Source organism: Sphaerodactylus townsendi, linkage group LG05, assembly GCF_021028975.2.
Source record: "Sphaerodactylus townsendi isolate TG3544 linkage group LG05, MPM_Stown_v2.3, whole genome shotgun sequence".
Classification (NCBI taxonomy): domain Eukaryota; kingdom Metazoa; phylum Chordata; class Lepidosauria; order Squamata; family Sphaerodactylidae; genus Sphaerodactylus; species Sphaerodactylus townsendi.
The window spans coordinates 66870955-66891139 of record NC_059429.1 but is presented as its reverse complement, the minus strand read 5'-3'; the positions used below and the strand labels follow the sequence as shown (position 1 = coordinate 66891139).

The following is a 20185-nucleotide window of genomic DNA, read 5'->3' as shown; positions in this document are numbered from 1 at the left end:
ACACATATATACATACATACATATTTTAAGCATCACTACAGGCTCACTCGAATCAACTGAAAAGAAGCAGAGGTAAATATAATAACTATACTGATGGTGATTGGCTCCAAATCCATGAATCTCCTAGTGGCTTTATGTAAATGTTAAATAGACAGGGGGGGGGAGGGGGGGTCAGGAGAGGGAGAACCAGACTGGAATTAGTTGGACTCATGGAACAAGTGCCAAAAGATTGAGTACAGCCTCCAAATACCAGTTTCTGGCACTTGTCAGCCAACAGAAATGAAACCATTCAAACCCCTTTATGCTCCCAAATAGTCAACCTGGGACACATAGACTCATGCTGCATGGGTTTCACAAAAATCACAAGCCAACACAGTATTCTCTACACATGTAACAACACTGCTGTATGCATTTGTATTAGCATCACATGTTTACACAGTTTCAGATTTAGTATCCTTCACTCCTGCAAAACAAATGAATGTAATAGTTTGTGTGTGCACCGTTCCAGCCAGATAGCTTGCAGTACATATTTATTTTTTATAATCTGCATACTTCCTGGCAATGTGGTAAAAAAACAAAACCGTGCCACACATCAGAAGTGATTGTGTTGTTTTCACACCGGTATTACTTTTCCATGCAAAATATCACGTGTGAAGTGTTCCTTTAACAAAAGAACATAGGGAAGAGACTTTCTGTATGGCATGTAGGCAATATATCGGTCCATCTCCCACCCCACGGCCATCTTAGCAGTAAATGAGCTAAACAAGTAACAATTCACATTTATTAACAAATAAGAAAGCGGTTCAAGAACGGGAGGGAACTAGATCACAGCTCCACGTTTTGGAAATCAGCCAAAATATTTAACGGTCCAATCAACTTTCCTACCTCCCCGCCCCCCGCACTGTGGGGATGCGCATGCGCCCTAACTTCAGCTAAGGACGGTAAAGGGTGCTCTTTCTTTTGGTTCCGTGTGGTTGTGGTTCCGGTTGCCGCCCGCCTCTCTTTTGGTGAGTTTAGACCGGTCGTTTGCAATGGTGCGGTTCCTGCACATCCAGAACCGGCAACGAGCCCCACTAACTGTTTGCGGAGATTGTTCTGCTGTGCAGGTGAGTTAGAAAGACCTAAGAAGGTCTTGGGGTTAAAAAAAAAAGTAGCGGTGGCGAGGTGGGAAAAGAAAGGCAGAAAGAAGACAATGGGTGTAAGGAGTAGGTGAAGCGAAGAGCTGCGCTTGGGAGTGGAGGGGTTGCACGGATGATCCTGAGCGCAAAAGAAGGACGATGGGTCAATAATGTCTGAAGGTGCAAATTCCTCCTGTTTGCATTGATAGGGATTGTGTGTGTGTGTGTTAAATGCCGTCAGGTCGCTTCCGATTCATGGCAACCCTGTTAGTCCTGTTCTGTCCTAACAGTAGCCTCTTGTCCAGAGTACAGGGCGGGGGATGTTAGGAGACACCTGCCTGTCCTCGTTCCCCTTCGTTGCGGTCGTAGTGAAAATAAGTGAAAATAAAATAGTAGTGAAAATAAAATAGAAGTCTAGTTATACCTTAAAGACTAGTAGTAAAGCTTCTTCCCGTGTAACCTTTCATGGGTCAGAAATCACTTGATTTCGATACGCACTGTGCATCCATTAGGTCGATGTTTCTGTATTAAAAGAGAAAGGTAAGGAAGGATTCATTACAAAGACAGGCTGGTTCAATCAAGATCCAGTCAGTGGGTAAAGGCGTCTTCCTCCTTTGTTAGATAAGCAAAGTAGAGTTGATCTATGTGCAAGATAAGTAGATCTAAAAGAAAATGTATGTAGACATGTTAGTCTATAAGAGTAAAACAAAATTAGGGAACAGAAACATCTTAAAAGACCAACAAAAAAATTCTTAGATCAATTATCTGATAAAATGAGCTTTGAGTCACAAAAGTTGATAGATGGAACATTTTGTTTGTGTCTCAAATTTTGTTGAGTTATAGTAGGAAATTATAAAGGATGGGGCGGTATAAAAGCCTAATAAAATAAAAATAAATAAATAAAATAAAGTAGTTGTGATTTAGTGAGAACCAATGGCGTGTGAGGGAATGCCAGGCTTCTTTTCAAATTTGGGTGAATGGATGGCTAAATAGAGTTACTGTGTTTTAGGGGATCAGAAGAGAATATGGCTTGTGGTAGTATGGATGAGTAGAGGGGTTGTTGGAAATGGAATGGTATTGTTGGGTGAAAGGGAATTTGTGCCAGACCCAGTTCTGAACTAGTTGCTAAGGTTCCTTTGTCAAGAAGATGAACTTCTTAACAGATCAAGTGTAAATTGCCTGTGTTTTCAAAAGGCTGATTTTCTTAGTAATAAAGTAGAAGCTACACAGGGTTGGCCATGGTACAGTGGTGTAGCGCCAACGGGACGCAGGGGGGACAACCCGAGCGTGCGCCAGGGCATGGGTGTGGCAGGGGCGCAGGGTGCACACATGCCCTGGGCTCAGTTTTCCCTTGCTCTGCCCCTGCCATGGTAAGTATTTAAATGGGAGACCACTGAGGAAAAAGAGGGTTTCTTTACAGAAGAAGGCAATGGCAAACCGCCTCTGATCATCTCTTGCCTTGAAAACTCCATGAACAGTTGCCATAAGTTGATTGTTGATGGAATTTTGTTTTAATTGAAATAGTATTATCCCAGTTCCTGGTTTCCTTCACACCAATGTGGAGAACTTTGATGTAGAGCTTAATCCTGTTTTGGGAGAGTGTGGTCAGGTAGGTGGTTTTGGGAGCTAACTCTGAAAATATGTTTCCTAATGTGAGAATAATCATAGTATCATCTGCAGATTTAATCTTTGGGAATATTTCTAACTGGCTCCATGTTGTTCATTTTTTCAGTTAATTATGGACATTAAGTGTAGGCATTTCCATTATTAGTTGTATTAAATAACTTGTAAAGCAATGTAATAATCCCAGTTACTGTTCACTGCTTATTTCCTGCTGATATGTCCTTATTTCTCTGTGGCTGCAGGCTGAAGCATCTCCTTATTCCTTAGTTGATATCTGCTTAAATGCCTTAGTTGCTGATTTAGAAAAATTTTGCATACAGAGGCCAGATGGGTCATTATGCTTGAAAGAGTCAGAAAGGTTACCTCAAGAAGTGGCTGATCGATTACTGCAGACAATGGCATATCGAGGTAAGACTTTTTTCTGGGCTAGCAATAATAGATCATTAGGTTTCTGATAATAGAACCACAGAAATAAATGAGAAATTTTTATTTTGTGTGATATATGACCTTCTTCGATGATATGAAGGTCCAAGAAAGACTAAATTTATTCACGTTTGGTATATGCATTTCTATACTGTAATGGCCTGAAATTGTAAAAAAAGTTTTTCAAGGGGAAGGAACTGAATAGAGATGGCAACAAATTTGTCTCACCATCAAGGTTTTTATCAGTGCTGATTTCCAGAGAAACACTGCCTGTGATGATTTCTTAATATGCTGCTTACCACTTTGGTGCGTAATATGAGGCTTTGTTATTATTTAAATGCTTCCCATTTATATAATCTCTAATGCTTCTTGCATATAGAAAACTATTGATCAATATTATTGAATAAGCGTGTATTTCTCCTGTTTTATTTTCCTGACAGAACTGTTGAATGATGGGACGGTGGGCATTTTCCGAGGCAACCAAATACGTTTGAAGCAAGCTTGCATCCGCAAAGCAAAGATCTCTGCCCAGGCCTTCCAGCAGGCATTCTGCCATCACAAACTAATAGAGCTTGATGCTGCAGGGATGAATGAAGCTGTTACTGTTTCAGATGTCGTGAGCAGGCTGGGTAGTAGCGTGTGGATCCAGAGCAACCTCCAGTGCCTTGTTTTGGACTCGATAACTCTTTCCCCAACAAATGCTTATGAAAGGTGTTTTAGCCAGCTCTCTGGTCTTCGTTCTTTGAGCATTACCAATGTGGCCTTCCGTGATGAAGATTTAGCAGAGGTTGCTTCCCTGCCAAGATTAGAAAGCTTGGATATATCCAGCACTTCTGTCACAGACATAACTGCACTCGTTGCCTGCAAGGATCGGCTTAAATCTCTCATTATGCATGGTTTGAAAAGTTTAAATATGCCTGCACCAAAGTTCTTGAATGTCATGAGAGAGCTAAAGTATTTGAATCATCTTGATATCTCAGATGAACAACATTCCCGATCACATATATCTGTTCATCTATTGGGGGAAAAAGACATTCTGCCAGACCTTGTATCTTTGGACATTTCTGGGAGTAAAGGCATTACAGATGAAGCTGTAGAAGCATTTGTCAGACAGCGACCTAAAATGCGGTTTGTGGGGTTACTGGGTACTGAAGCAGGATATACAGAGTTCCTTTCAGGAGAAGGAACCTTGAAGGTTTGAATTTTTAAATATTCCTTGGGTTAAGATCGCACATGAAGATATGCATTGTGCTTGACTGGAATCCCACTTCTAACTTTGGGTTCTGTACAGACTTGCATTAATGTATTGTCAAAGGCTTTCATGGCTGGAATCAACTGGTTGTTGTGGGTTTTCTGGGCTGTGTGGCCATGGTCTAGTTGTTTTTGCTTATAACATTTTGCCCATGTGTATGGCTGACCTCTTCAGAGGCCTGTCACAATGAGACGTGTTTCTGTCTGTGGCATATCTCACTGACATGCTTCTGAAGATGCTAGCTGTAGAACAGGGGTAGGGAACCTGCGGCTCGAGAGCCGCATGCGGCTCTTCTGCCCTTGCACTGTGGCTCCACGAGCCGAGCCGCTGGCTCCATCCTTGCCTGCCCTGGCTGGGTTGCGCCGTGCCGCGGGCTTCCCCTCTCACCTGCCCCGTTGGAGCGGGGCGGGTGCTTTCCCGGCGGCCGGCGAGGCCGAGCCGCTGGCCCCATCCTTGCCCGCCCTGCAGGCAGCAGGGCGGACGCATCCATACGCTTCTCAGAATGAGCGGAGTAAAAGGTAAAAAAACCCAATATGTACAGTGTTATCTTTATTTTAAATGTCAAAAATTATTTGCGGCTCCAAGTGTTTTCTTTTCCCATGGAAAATGGGTCCAAATGGCTCTTTGAGTGTTAAAGGTTCCCTACCCCTGCTGTAGAAGAAATCTAAATGTTAGGAGCAAAATCTGCCAGATCACGGCTACACAGCCTGGAAAACCAACCACAGCTACTTTCCATCAACCTTGAACTGAAACTTTGTAGACTTCTTAGGACATTTCCGCATGGTACAAATATCCCAGGTTGAGCAAGAGAAATATCCTGGTTTGGCCAAGAAGTTCACACGGTTCCCAATCCTAAAGCGGGTTTGTCCCTCATATTTCCCTCATCCCGGGTTTTTAAAAAACTGCTAAAATGTTGCTCTTTTTTCAAAATCCCGCTTTGAATCACTTCTGTGGGAAGGCCATTGGGGCAAAACTGATTTATTTTTCCCATCCCACCACCTGATCCCCCTGCCTTATATCATGCTCACCTTGTTCCAGCTCACTCTCGCCAAGCACCGCTCGCTAGCTGAGCTGCAGCCAGCCCAATCCTGCAGCTCCTGGCTCACGTTCTGAATGGGCTCCTGGGAGAGGTGGGGAAGTGCCTGCCTAGCAGGATGCTCTCGTTCCATGACAGCCCCAAAGACCAGTCAAATATTATTTGGTGTATTTGGAGGGGGGGTGTCTTGTGCTGTGGTTTCCTGCACACCTGTAAATGTGGATGGGACATAATTCTCTGCCCAGTATTGGTCAAAAGTTTTTACTTTGTATAGCACAATGTGCTTGCCATGTTGCTCACTGTACCGGCTTTTTTCCAAAGCTAGAGAAAAGGTGTGTGTGTCCTGCTTGGTTTTCCTGCGGTTGTTGTAGACCTGTCAATCAGAAGCATTGCCTTTAGGAGAGGGAAGAACCAATCAGAATGCAGCACACCAGGGATATTCGAGCATGCATGCTGCATCTGTGCTGTAAAAACAAAAAGAGCAGGGCTTGTGTGAAAGAAATTGGAGTTTTTCCTTTCAGACTTAGTTTGACTCCTTCACAGAAATGGGTACTCATGCAAAGGAAGAAACCAGGATAAAATAGACTTGGATTTTTAAATACCGAATGTAATCTGGTATAATTATGCTATGCGGAGTTGACCTTAGTCTTCATAACAGATATGGTACTAAAATATGTCAAACATTAAGTAATGAAAATCAAGGACTATTTTGTGTACATACACAAAATACATGTCTGCTTTCAACCGCTTATTCAACTACCTGCTAAGCAGAAAATTGTGTGTGTATCCCAAAATGGATCCACTTTCCAAGTAGCCTCCTCTTAACATTTTTCTTCCAGCTGTGTGTGTTGAACTGAACAAACCCAAAAATTCCTACCCAGTCAGAACAAACTGGGTTTCATTCCTTGTGTTCGAAGGCAAATGTTTCTCGTTGCAGACAGTTCCTTCCATCCAGTAGTCTGAGGTTTGTTTCTCAAGGAAGGCTGTTGCAAGCAAGGAGAACGTCTGTATAACTCACACTGTCTTTATGCACTGCAGTGGGTAGAATTCTCATAGTCAATGAGTACGTCAACACTAGAGTAAGCTCTTGAGAGAAGCAGCAGGGTGTAGAGGAATTTTCAGGGATAATTTTTTGCCTGAGGTTTCCGATTGGGCCCAGGCATTTACGTATGTAGCTCTATCAGACCATTTGAAGTGAGCCACCACAAAAGCTCAGTGGCATCCATGTTCTTATCCCTTTGAAATATCCTTGTCCCTCAGGGGAGTGGGAGGGAATCTAAACTCTGCAACCCCACTGCAATTCTCTAGGTGAGAGTGGTCTTTGTACTATATGTGGGTTAGGATTAGAGATCTGTACCTCATGTACTATAGTACTTAACAGACAATTTTGGGGGAGTGTATTATGTTACTGAATATACCAGGAACTAAATTAATTCTAAGCCCAGTAAGGTTAATGTAACATTTCTTAATTTGTCCTCAGGTGTCAGGAGGAGAAAATGAAAACCAGATTTCAGAAGCTTTGAAGCGCTACAGTGAAAGGGCTTGCTTTGTGAAAGAAGCCTTTTTTCACCTTTTTACTCATACATGTTTTATGAGAATCACAAAGCCTGAAATCCTAAAGGTAAAAACTATTAGTTCAACATAAACAATTGGTTGTAAAGTACAGGGCTCTTAGAATTGAAAGATAATTTATTTGGATTTTGGGAAACTAGTATGTAATTGTATTTTTCCTACAACAAATCCAATTTGTTTATTTGTATTCTGAGTTCTGGTTTGCCTGGTTTCTGTATTGTATTTTTGTTCTTTAAACTTTTCTGTCCTCCATTTCCTTCTGCAGCTTGTAATTATTGGAATGAGGAATCACCCTCTGGACTTAGCAGTACAGTTGACTGCTAGTGCCTGTGCCCTGAACTTAACTAGACAAGGTCTAGCAGCAGGCATGCCTGTCCGCCTACTCTCCAGTGTTATCCAGCTGCTTTTGAAGGCCATGGAAACTTTTCCTGAACAGCAGCAGGTAAGGGTATGCAGCAGAGCTTAGTTATACTTCATCCCTAGTAGTAAAGGAGCATACCACCAGATTCTTCTTTCTCATCATGAAAACTTATTAGCGAGAACGTTGTTCAGCAAATTATGCCATATGGTGACCTAGACACAGATAGCTTGTGTGGATTTCCCTGTATTTTTGAAAGCATTCGAAATTACATTAATAGCCCCAATTCGATAGTACAGATTTTTTTCCAAGATGCTTTGCAGTCTTAACTTTTATGAGTCATCTGTTTTTTAAACATGGGCATTGGATGGGGTAGCAGGGTTTCACTTCCCTGTTGCACATTTAGTGCAGTTTGTGACACTTGTTTGGATCTTATGGATGATTTCTGCCGGCAGAAGGGATTTTTCTCTGCCAGGTGCAATTTTCTCAGCTCACTCCTTCTTGCTTCAGCTCCCAAATGCTGCTTCTTGGGGACAAAGAACATTGTGAGGGGTTATGGGTGAAGGGAGCAGCCAGCTCTCCTGTGGTAGTAAGTGAAGCTGATGAAAATGGCCCCTCCTTGTTTTCCTAGCAGTTTTCCATAGGATAAACCCATTAATAGTAACTGCATATGAACAGTTTATTCAGACATCTCTAACTTACTATACTGTATATATAAAAAGGCACTTGTTACCCCACTACATTTTAAAGATTTCAACTGGGAATAGTATGTAGAGTGTACATTTGGAATCAGAACCTGATGCGAGGGGAAGGGATGTGCAGTGGTAAGGTCTAGGTAATTGTTCTTCCTTTCTGCTCTCCATATATGCTTCTACTTCCAATTACTCCAATCTGGCTCGCAATTTTCAAATTCTGAAACATAACCATCACTTTCTGACTTGAGTGAAATCAAGATTTAAGGTATTACTTGGAAACTGTTATTTCTAAAGAGACTCAATGCTGTAATTTCTAAAACTTGTCCTTTCCTCATGATACAGAAAATATGGAAATAGTTGACAGTTTGTCAAGTAGTGTTTTTCTTACCCTTTTGTCTGGTTGACTATTCTCACTGAGATTAAAAACTCAGTAACTTCCATTTCACTTGCTATGCTCAAAACACAAACATTCAACAAAATCATCCTTAAATCTAATTGTCCCTAAAATCCAAGCTACCATTTGTCCATGCAAAAAAATCCAAGAAAACGTGACATGCACAGACACTGCTCACCTACAGTATAATTTAACAAACTGAGAAGTAACTTCTCATACCTGATGTAAATTAAAAGAAATAACATTTGTAACTCAAACTGTAAGTGCAGTTTGCACATTGGTGACTTAAGGTTAAAATAAGCTACTGCATAGAGTGCGGTTACTGATTGCCATCTCCCTAGACTGTTCTTATAGCAGCTTTCTGAGATTTCAGACAAAACTTTATAACCCTCGCTTCCTCATATCCTCTGGTTGGACTTGCTGAACGTTCAGTCATGAGTTTCCTGCATTTGGTTTGGTTGCCCGCATAATGGACATGTGTAGAAACGCATCATACGCTTGGAGAAGCTTTGAAATGTCCTAGTTTTCTTCTTAGATTTTCAGTGAACTTCCCTCCCCATAACATACACACCATCCTGCTTTGCTCTCAGTATTCAGTTGATCCCTGAGAACAATGTGGAAAGGAAATATGTCTGCAGGAGACGAGGAAAAATGGTGAAAATCACACTTGTTCTCCAGCAGGAAAGTTAAGTAAGATTCAAGCTATTGAGCATAATGGCAAGGTAAAGAAATTGGGTTAGTAAACAAGGAATACAGATTTATTTTTCTTGTTTACTAAATGCTTCCAATTGAAAAAGTACGAAGTATTTAGAAGTGTGCATTTCTGGATCTCATTTGACAAATATATATAAGTTTTCCTTCTGGTATTAGAATATAGAGGTTTGTGACATGCTTTCTTTCTCCAAGCAGCTGCAGAAGAATTGCCTTCTTTCTTTATCAAGTGTCAGAATCCTGCAAGATGTTCCATTTAACAGGCAAGTTAAATAGTTAAATAATGTATAATCACATGGGGCAACTAGAGTACCAGGGTTACCTGGTCCATGGGATTTTTTATTTGCCACCAGATATTTCTCCAGACTTGGGAATTTCTTACCTTGTATCAAAGTTGCTTTTTCTTGAGTCCCCTTATTCAGAATTATACACGGCCCTTTTCAACAGGAGTAGCCATAGAAGCTTCAGTAGAGTTTTCACCTCAGATGTTCACAATAAAACCTGGTCTAAAGGTGATGTCAGTAAGCTAAACCCTTCTGCCAATGTGGTTTTCTTGTTAATTCTGCATTTGTCCTAAATTTAAAAATCTAAACAGTTTCAGTTGCATACTACAGCAATGCATGAAAGTCCCTGTGTGGCGGCTCGCTGGCTTTTGCCATTGTCAGTGTTAAGCATGTTTCCTCACACCAGCTGAGACCCCAGTATAATAGTGCGTGTGTGAAAAGGTGCATGGGGTTTTCACTTGCCTCCTGATGTGGTTTAAATCAGGCTTACTGCAAACTAACACGTGAGAGGCAGCAGCTGAGATACAGAACTGTGAGGGAACGTCTGTTGCTGTTCATTTAGGGCGAGAGTGACCCCTTTCTGTATGCCTGGTACCATTTTAGGTAGCATGACTTGGAGTGCTCTGCTTGAAGCCTTGGTGTGCCATTGATGTGCAGTACTATCTAAAGTAGATAGTACAGAGCCAGTAGAAGGCAGTTTTATATGCACAGAGGTAAGTGTCAGAGAGGTACAATGAGAGGAGAGTTCTACTGATGAGAGGTATAGAAACATACAGTGTCCATAAATTTTGAAGCCTTGGGGAGAGGATTCCGTTTTTAGGGGAAAATGGAAATTTGGGGGAAATGGAAATTCAGTCTGTTCGTGTCTGTAGCTCATACCTCAGAATATTTAATCATTAAAAAGAAGAAGAGTTTGGATTTATATCCCACCTTTCTCTCCTGTAAGGAGACTCAAAGGTGGCTTACAAGCTCCTTTCGCTTCCTCTCCCCACAACAGACACCTTGTGACATAGGTGGGGCTGAGAGAGTTCCGAAGAACTGTGACTAGCCCAGGGTCACCCAGCAGGAATATAGGAGTGTGGAAACATCTGGTTCACCAGATAAGCCTCTTCCATTTAGGTCAGTGGTGGTGAACCTATGGCACTCCAGATGTTCATGGACTACAATTCCCATCAGTCCCTGCCAGCATGGCCAATTGGCCATGCTGGCAGGGGCTGATGGGAATTGTAGTCCATGAACATCTGGAGTGCCACAGGTTCGACACCACGGACTTAGGTGAAGAAGTGGGGAATCAAACCCGGTTTTCCAGATTAGAATCCACCTGTAGTCAGCTAAGTTATTCTTTGGGACTTGAGCAGAGTAGGAAATTAGTTTTTTGGCTTTTAGGCAACAACCGACTCTCATAGCTGTAATTGCCCTGCAAGTAATAGAGTTCACATATGCTTGCTGTGAATGAATTGCTGCATCATTGTTAGTTGCTCAATAGTTCCAAAGGATATATTTTTAATTGCAGGTTTGCAGCTGCCAAATTTGTTGTTCAGTGGCTGTGTAACCCGGAAAATCAACATATACAAAGAATAGCTGTTAATATTATCTCTATCCTGGCATTAAAGGTATGTTGTCTTTATTTGATTTATCCTGTTTTTGGAGCGCTTTCAGCTAATGACCTAAAATATTTGATTTATTATCAGCTTTCAGATGAACAGGCAGCACAACTTATTGCAGAGTTCTACATAGTTGTTGAGGTAAGTTTTTGTTTGTCATAAATCTGTTAAATGAGCAGTGTGTAGGAAGTGTATTACATGTACTTTCATATACATAAAATTCTGAAATTGGCCTCAAAATGCAGATCAAAAATTCTTCACAATGGAGAAAGATATGGAAAAGGGAGATGTTTCTACAACCTGGTGAAAACTCTAGCTTTTCAGAAAATTACATTTAAAAAACTGGACAGTTTAAACCACTCCTTTGTAGCTTTAAAATATGCTCACCAAGATCAGCCTAGCAACCTCATGCAACTAGGCCTTTAAAAGTAAGGAGCAGCTGAGAGAGGGGATGATTGTGGAGAAGGAGTGAGAAAATAGTGGTAATAGCAAAGCTAGACTGGAATGCAGCAATCAGAAGGATATGGGCGAGTGGGGATGGGAGAGAGGAGGAAGCAGGAGCCAGTGGGTGTGGGTGCCATTTCCTCTCCCTTGCCTGTCTAGCTCTTGTATATTGTGATACTAATGGTCCTATCTTTTGAAACAGAAACTTCTTGAAATTGTTGAACAGAAAACCAATCAAAATGAACTGGACACAACTTTTCATTTTACACTGAGTGCCCTTTGGAATCTCACAGATGAGGCTCCAACCACATGTGGGCACTTCATTGACAACAAAGGACTGGAGCTTTTCATGAGAGTTTTACAGGTAAACATAATAGCTTTTATGACCAGTTTATAACATATTCATCATGTATGTTGAATAGCTTTGTTTTTTCATTTGATAGGCATTTCCAGCTGACTCCTCTACACAGCATAAGGTGCTTGGCCTTCTGGTAAGAGCAGAGTTCAAAGCTACATGCTACATATGTATTTTTAAAATTTTTTGTTTTACAAGGTGTATGTCATTGATAATTAGGATAAACCCACTTAATAGGTTCTTTTCCTTCACTAGTCTTCTCTCATGAATTATATTGTGAAAAGGGAAACCTTAGAGAGAGTTAATTTTATTAACATTATTAAATTAAATGGATCAATGTAGATGTGTTAGTGAACTGGTTAAGGATATATGAAATGTTTATTTCACTAACAATTGTATATTGTTTCTTACTGTTTCTTATTCCGTGTAACATGTGTTATATAATAAAATATATTTTAAAAAAAGAATTATATTGTGCTCTAAAGTTAAACACCAAAATATATTCCTCTGATTCATACTGAAAATGCAGTGTTATTCAAGACAATTCCTATCCTCCTTTAAAATATATTTTTCATAGTTTTATCTCTTCTCCTCATATTACATTACAGAACAATGTAGCTGAAGTGAGAGAGCTCCATCCCAAGTTAATGCAGAAGGACTTTGTGGACCACATCAATGAGTTGTTGACCAGTCCCGAGATGGAAGTCAGTTACTTCTCAGCTGGGATTATTGCTAATTTACTATCCAGAGGCGAGCAAGCTTGGACATTAAGTCAAACTCAGAGAAGACAGCTTATTGAGAAACTGGTAACATGACTTAAATGCCATAATTCTTTTGAACGTTCTCCATGTTTATTGAAAACTTGACACTTTTCTCTGTTACAGCACTCAGCCCTCTTGAAGTGGCCAACACCAGAATGCAAGATGGTAGCACTGCCAGCTTATAGGTACTCATTTTATTAAAATACTCTTCTGAAAATAACTGTATACTTATGCTATATATGGAAGCACGCTGAATAGAAACTTGCAATCCGCCTTCACTTTGGGTTTGCCCATTGTGGTATGCCTTTTCACTTCAGGAATTTGCCTCTTTTTTTTTCTGAGTTGAGGCAAGACTGAAGCACTATATAGATCTCAAATATTTGTCAGCACGTCTGGTATAATATGCTATAGATTTCAGTGTCTTTATTGAATAATGGCATCAATTATCAACATAGATGAGATTGCCTCTGTGCTCAGAGCAGTGGCCGGTGTATTTTGTGGTGAATCTTTTAACTATAGTTAAAATATCAGGAGCAGGTTGTGGTAGCGTCTGCGCTCCTTCTTTCCCATGGAACACCACATAAGCAGTTCATTGTAGCTTTTCTTTACTTCCTGCCTGGCTAATACTTAACTAACGACCACATAGTTCACTCTTTACAGTTGGAAGGAGTCTGCTAGCGTTCAACGTAAAGGGTGTGTAATACCCTGGGTGATGTGGATGGTATAAGAAGCAGGCGGACTCCTAATCCTGAGAGAACTGGATTTGATCTCCCCTGCTCCTCCCAATAACACTTGGAAGCGAAAGTTGTTGGAGTGACCTTCCGGATACTAGCTTTTCGCAGTTCTTTCCAAACTCACTTTCAGTCTGTTAGTAAGGATGAGGAATGTGGTAAGGAGTTTGTAAACTGCTTTGAGACTCCTTACAGGAGTCAAAGGTGGGGTATATATCCAAAGTCCTCTTTTTAAATCATAACTAACTTTGGAACTGATATAGTGTTTAACCACAGTAAATGAAATAATTGGATAGATGGTGACAGATAAGAATGTTAGTGGAGAGAGAGGGACATGATTTCTTAACCTTGATTACAGATTTTCTGATGGGGCTGCATATTAGCCCACCCATTTTTGTGAACTGGTTCTTAATGTCTTGGGTTTGGTTCTTCATATTGCCTCTTGTGTTGCAAACAGAATAAACTCCAACTTCTGTGAGGCCTTTTATGAATCCAATCCTTTCCTCCTACTGTTGATAGAAACACATAACTCTTTATACCATTGATTTTGAAAGGTTTATGTCACTTCATCTGTAAAATCTCTGAGGACTCAGAGCACACTGAACCCAAAGCTATTGTGACTTGTTTTAATTCATTGTACTCCACCTTTCTTCCCATTGGGGACCCAAAGCAGTTTACATCGTTCTCCTCTCTTCCATTTCATCTTCATGGCACTGCTGTGAGGTAGGTTAGGCTGAGTCTGTGTGAGTGGCCCATCGTCACCCAGTGAACTTCCATGGCACAAGTGGACCTGGGCCTTACAATTACTAGATGAACACTCTTAATCACTACACTTCAGTGCCCTCCCATGTCTACATATAGTTGGCATGGTGCTGTTGAATGGGGGTGGTGCTGTTCATACCAATACAGCACCACCCCCCATTCAACTGCTTTCCAGCATATATGCTTGAGACTTTTATTTGCATAATTAAGCTGCATAGCTCATGATTAAGAAGCTGTTTATGTATTGGTAAATGTGATTATATAGCATGCCTGTATAATTATGCTAAAACTGTTTATTCATCAAAGTATTTTTCCAACATATAGATCCCTCAAGCCATTCTACCCACTACTTGATTGTTTTATGTTACCTGGTGTACAGATCTGGGCAGCATGGGCCATCCTGCACATTTGCTACAAAACCCGTATGTATTGTAATTTGTTCTTAAGTTTTTGATTTGCCAGATCAAGAAGGCACTTGTTCAAACAGAGTGTAATGCATTTTTTGGACCGAAGATTCAGACGTAATTTCAAACCCTGGTTTTTCAAGTGAATTACTTCCGTGGGTTTGAAGGAGTGATGTGGTTAATTTTGAGTGGATTCATAGAATAGCTATATATGTAATATAAATACATGCTCTAGGGTTTACCGTGTGATACTTTTCCGTTCCTTCTATATTTCTGTTCGCTTCTCTATCCCAAGCTCTTACAAATCATAGCTTGCCGAAGTATGCAGTTGCTAGTGCCTTGTCAGCAAACCATGGTTTGGAGGTTAGCCCTAACCAAACCATAGTTTGGAGGTCCGCTGTAACCATTATTAGCCAACACTGGTATTGTTTGAAACAACACTGGTATTGTTTGAAACAAAAAAACATTCTTGATTATTGTTTGAAACAAAACGTGTTCTTGATTGTCCGTTCTGAAACCAAAAACATCCTTTTGGATTATACTCACCTTGAAGCACTTTTTCTGTATTAGATGGCTTATAGCCTAATTTTGAAGATTTTCTCCTGACATTTTGCTCGCAGGCGCTGTTACCTGGTAACATTCCTCTTCCAGAGGATCCCCACTCTGATGACGCCAAACCCACGGATAAGCAGTGGTGAAACATCAGGAGAAAATTCTACTGGAACACGGCCATACAACCCAGAAAACCCACAACACCCCACTAATAATAATATGTTTATGGAAATACTCACCGCTTTGTCTTTTAATTTTGGAGCATTAAATTTCCCAGCACCTATAGCTTTAACCTTCAAACAAGTTTCAACTTCACACACTGGCTACATTGCCGCACCTACTATGCATGTTAACCCGGTGTCCAGTGCCAAAATTACCTTCTAGGCTAGTGAGTACTATACAATTTGCTATATATCACCACCCCATTTTTAAAAAATACTGGCTGAGATAAATTCACCTGAAGATTTATCTGACAAATATTTTATATATTTTTTCTAATGTGCATTTCTTGAAGACAAATTATATCTTGTTTTATTCTTTTCAAATGATGAAATATTTCTTTCTTTCTTCAATTTATTACCCTCCTTACAACGTAGTCTTGGGGCAACTAACAAATGGGAATGAAACCTTGTTAAAACATACGAAGTTAACATCAGAATAAAAACATAGTTAAGACAATTCATAAAGTCCTTTAAAACCCCATTAAAAATCCCCATCCCACCCCCCTGTGGCTGACATCAATAAGAGGGTTCCCTGAAAGTACTTGGGAATAGGTCATCACGGCGAGGTGTTCCAATACAAGCAAAACAATAAAACATGCGAAACCTTGAGTTATTTCAACGTCGAAGGCTTCGTTCCTGTCACAGCCAGATTCAACTGGTTCGGTAGGTGGGTTTTCTGGGCAAAAGTGCCAATGGCATGATGGTCTGGTAAGATTTTGTCTCCTAACATTTTGCTCTTTTTCCAATCTCTTTTAAATCCTTGTTCCTAAACATTTCGCCTCATTTTGAGAGATGCCAATGGCCACACACTGGCCTGAAAAAAACCCACTGTCTCAACCACACGAAAATGGTAGTTAACATTAACATATACCATCTAACTTCCTAAAATCACAGAGATCCACATAAATCTACAAAAAATAAAAATAAAGAATGAACTAAAATGGGGAGTTCTGCTCCATCACTACAGCATAATCCTTTTCCCAAAACCAATTCCCTAAATGGGTGACAATTCCTTTGGCTGTTGCTCTGCCAAGGCCACTCACCACAAGGCTAAGCTGGTACGAATTGGAACTCTGTTGTAGCTACTGAACCAGACCTCACTGCCCTGTGCAGGTGGTGGTGGGTGGGAAGGACTTCTCACTTGCCCTTCCCATGGGCGGCAGGTGGCAGCTCACCAGGTCAACTTCTGCTTGGCTGGCTGGCAGGCAAACCAACAGGGAGGCTCTGTCCCAGGCAGGGTCCTGGAGCAAGTCCCATGGCTGTGCCTTGCCAGGCACTGGTATGAACTCCTGTTGTAGAATGGCGCATGACCCCTAAACCCTGCGGAAGCAAGTGCTTTCCAATGGGGTGGGTGGGGAAAGACATTTGTTAGACATGTGTAATCTGTAATTGGGTTCCAGAGTATTAACAGTCCTTGTCATCCAGTCCAGTCATTTTCTTTTCCTTCCCCTGTTGTAGACACTCTACTTCTAATTGATCTTGATCTGAGTTTTCTGAAGTCTGTTTTATCACTAAAAAATGCAAGGAATTTTAGCTCCTTTTGAATTGTCAGTCAGCATCTGTGTTGCTTGAAAGTAAAAAGTGCACTTTCCAGTTTTCCCCCAATGAAACATAATCTGTTTAACCTTTTCAGTTAAGAAAGTGTATACTTTTCTCTTATGCAGGACTCTGACAGGTATTTCTTTTAAAACAGTTATGTCCACATTATCAATTTTCCCAGATGAGTAGGAGGACATATTTGGGTGATTCCCACCACTTTGCCAGGGAGGCAGGAGCAAGATTTTCTTCTTCCTGTTTCCTGGAGGACCCATCCCTTATGCTTTAGTTCTTTTCCCGCCTTCAGGGAGAACAGGCACTGTGCTGTCTGGAGAATTTCTTCTTTTTGCTTCTTTATTCTTTTGTACTTCTCAACTCTCTTCCCAATTTCTCTACTTAGTGTCTATACCCTTTTCCCTTCCTATCCTCTGTGTTGACCTTGAAGGTTAGGAAATCTTATATCAAAATGCTGTTGTAAGGATAAGGTCTCTCATACTCTTTGTCACAAACTGAACCAGTATATTTCTTAGGATTTTCCTAATTTCAGCATATCTGGACTTAATCTATAGCTTTTTTAAATCTTTTTTCAACTCTTCTCATATTTTTCTCTACCAAGGCAGTTGTTATCCTTTCTCTTACATTTTCAATCTTAGAAATGGCACTGAATCTCAAATAAATTTCTCTCTTAATTCCAGTAGAGCTAAATTATCCCTTTCTCTTTCCAAGTCTGTTAAAAAAATTCTGTCTTTCCTTCAAGAGTTTCAACTTTGTCATTAGTTTTATTCCTCCAAATGCTTGAATTATAAAACTTTCTATTTTCTTAACATCTTCTGACATCTTTTCTAATTTTTAGAAATCTTTTGTCCATTTTATTAAATCTCTCATCCATCTTGTGTTCAAATATCTTCTATTTATTTGTCAGTGTTTTTTCATCATCTCAAATGTAATTGATTTTTCAGGAGTTATGCCCATAGATTTTTTCCCTCGTTTTTTAAAAAATAATTGGCCTTTGTATGTCTGTTTGATCCAATTCTTCTGCAGTATTTTATTATGTTTGTGCCAGTTCTTTTAATGACCAAACTTTTTTTCTTTTCAGCTGCCAGATACTGTGCCATGATAATAGAAGAGGATGGGCTACAACATTTATATAATATCAAAGAAAATGACCAGAGTGATCCAGATGTCCAGTATTTAACAACTGAAATACTAACTTACATGGATAATCACATGATGTATTATGGGAAGCCTAAGCACCTAAATGAGCTACAGGCCAAATCAAATGGATAACGGATGCTGGCTGAAACTTGTCCTGTAACTCACAAGCTGTGCTAGTGATTCTTTTACCCTCCATGGGCATCAAGGTGGCTCTTCCTGTAAGGTTACTGCATTACAGGATACTTGAATGGCATGCATGGCCAGGAGGCTTCTACAAGTAGATCTGATTCACAACTTGCCTTCTGATAGGGGATGTGACACACTGGTCTTTTAGGATCACTCTACTTGGAAGGCCTCCAAGATAAATTTGCTTAATACTTTACCATCAAAGGCTTAAACAGAGGCTGATGCTTGCAAGCCACTCATTGTGTATAGTGGCAGAGTTAGGAATCAAGGGCATTTTAAATTGAGGCTTTAAAATCACTTGTTCCCCTTCCTGTAATCTCTCTCCCTATATGTCAGTCTAGCAAGTATAACAGGTATTGTCTATGTCCTATCAACAATGGAGTCAGTGCTGTTTTACTACAGTCTGAACATTAGAATGGCTTAATTTTAGAGGTACAGAGAAAACACACCAAAGGGAAAAGAAAGTGAATTGTTGAGAATGAAAATCTTGAAAAAGGCAATGACTTGTTTATTGAAGTTAAACAATTAGATTAATCCACAGCAGGTCCTTCTGCCACTTGCAAATTTTATGAGCTTCTTGCAAGCGGAGGGATTGCTCGTATCATAAGAGGGAAGAGTCTGATCCCCTGGTCCAACAATTTCAAGTTTCTTGCCACTTAATCCTGATCATACTGGAGCCCTGTATATAAAACTGCATTTGGAAATGGAAATGTAATACATATAAAGTTATTTTTTTATATACTTCAGGGGATGGAAATCTTTCTATATAGGTTTCTTTGATCGTCATATCTGAAATAAATGTCTAAATGTTGCATCTATAGATTGCAAGTTTCAACATTCAGTAAATTGGTCAATATTAAGGGAGAAATAATGATGGCACAGGAATAGGGGGCCAAAGTAAGTGATACACTAGTGCTAATATCCATTTCCTATAAAGCAGTGGAGGAGGATACGTGGAAAGCATGGGACACCAAAAAGACTCGTGCTGTTGTCTTTTTTGTGGTGATGGGCAGAGTAGAAGTAACCACAAGAAGGAAAAAAAGGAAATTTTGGGTGGCAGAAGTTATGCTCACACTTTATAGAACATCTCCACAACATGCTCTAATGCTGCTGTGGCACCTACTTTGCCCCCCCCATCCTTAATAAAAAGTGGAAAATGGAAAGGCAGAGTGCTTTGCTATTATTTTCTCTGTGTCACGATAGGTACCTCATAGGTGTATGCATATATTTAAGCATGATGTACAGTGAATGGCATGAAAATGATCCACCACCCTCTGTTTTCAGGGAGAATAAATCCATGCCACTAACAAACGCGCTTGTCCACACAATTTGCAAAATTAGTGTAATAATGGCAAGCAATAGTTCCGGGTGTAGTTGTTGAATAGGTTTATTTTGTGATGCAGTCATTTACAGATGTAAGAGGTAAGCAGAGAGGTTATGAACTATACAAGCTATGAATAGTGACCTTCCTGACAGTTCTTTTTTGAGCCCATTCCAGTTTCTGAGCCATAGTGCACTCTGCTGAATTGATCCACAAAAATGTTTTTATACTCAGCTTTTATGGATTTGAAAGCAGTTTGGTCCATAGCCCATTCTAGGCAAAATTGTAAAGAACAAATTTTAATTGCCTTATGTGTGACTTTGGCTTTTGCATCTTTGAAAATAAGATGTGTCACTTGTATTACATCATCTGATAATCCTCTTGAAAGTGGTAGATACTGGCCCTATTCAGTTCAAATATTTTCTGAACTTCAAGGCTTCCTACCTCTGCTGTAATATATTCTTTCCTTGTGAAATCAACAACATCTAATACATGAGGTTTCCATCAGTGAGGAGTTCTGCCGGTGGCGTATCTGCAATGGAGACATGGGGAGTCAAATGTCCCCGGGTGCCCCCTTGTGGGGACGTAAGAAATGCAGGTCCGTTTTGTGGTTTTTTGTATTGTTAGTGTTTTTCTGTTTTTGGTCTGCAGGGGGCACAGGTTTTAGACTAGCAGCACCAAAATTTC

General features: G+C 40.3%; 1 protein-coding gene across 2 annotated transcripts; it reads left to right on the top strand.

Annotated features, from left to right (window-relative positions):
* The first annotated feature begins 974 nt into the window (after nt 1–974).
* On the top strand, nt 975–19320 carry LOC125433485 (protein zyg-11 homolog B-like). 2 transcript variants are annotated; one of them, XM_048498014.1, is made up of 14 exons: nt 975–1106; nt 2984–3149; nt 3605–4359; nt 6933–7073; nt 7290–7466; nt 9381–9445; nt 10980–11079; nt 11158–11211; nt 11717–11878; nt 11958–12005; nt 12478–12675; nt 12754–12815; nt 14448–14545; nt 17933–19320. In XM_048498014.1, exons 1-14 carry the CDS (start codon nt 1032–1034, stop codon nt 18121–18123), a joined length of 2292 nt encoding a protein of 763 aa, XP_048353971.1. In that variant the 5' UTR covers nt 975–1031; the 3' UTR covers nt 18124–19320. The 2 variants fall into 2 exon arrangements, with proteins under 2 accessions (XP_048353971.1, XP_048353970.1); XM_048498013.1 differs by having other exon boundaries at nt 9378–9445.
* The last annotated feature ends 865 nt before the right edge of the window (nt 19321–20185 follow it).

Excerpts from the sequence above, each read along its gene's own strand:
- LOC125433485 (XM_048498013.1), top strand. The coding sequence starts at position 1,032 with ATGGTGCGGTTCCTGCACATCCAGAACCGGCAACGAGCCCCACTAACT. Across the intron at positions 11,879-11,957 it reads TTTTCATGAGAGTTTTACAG|GCATTTCCAGCTGACTCCTC; the intron begins GTAAACATAATA and ends TTCATTTGATAG. Across the intron at positions 12,676-12,753 it reads GACAGCTTATTGAGAAACTG|CACTCAGCCCTCTTGAAGTG; the intron begins GTAACATGACTT and ends TCTCTGTTACAG.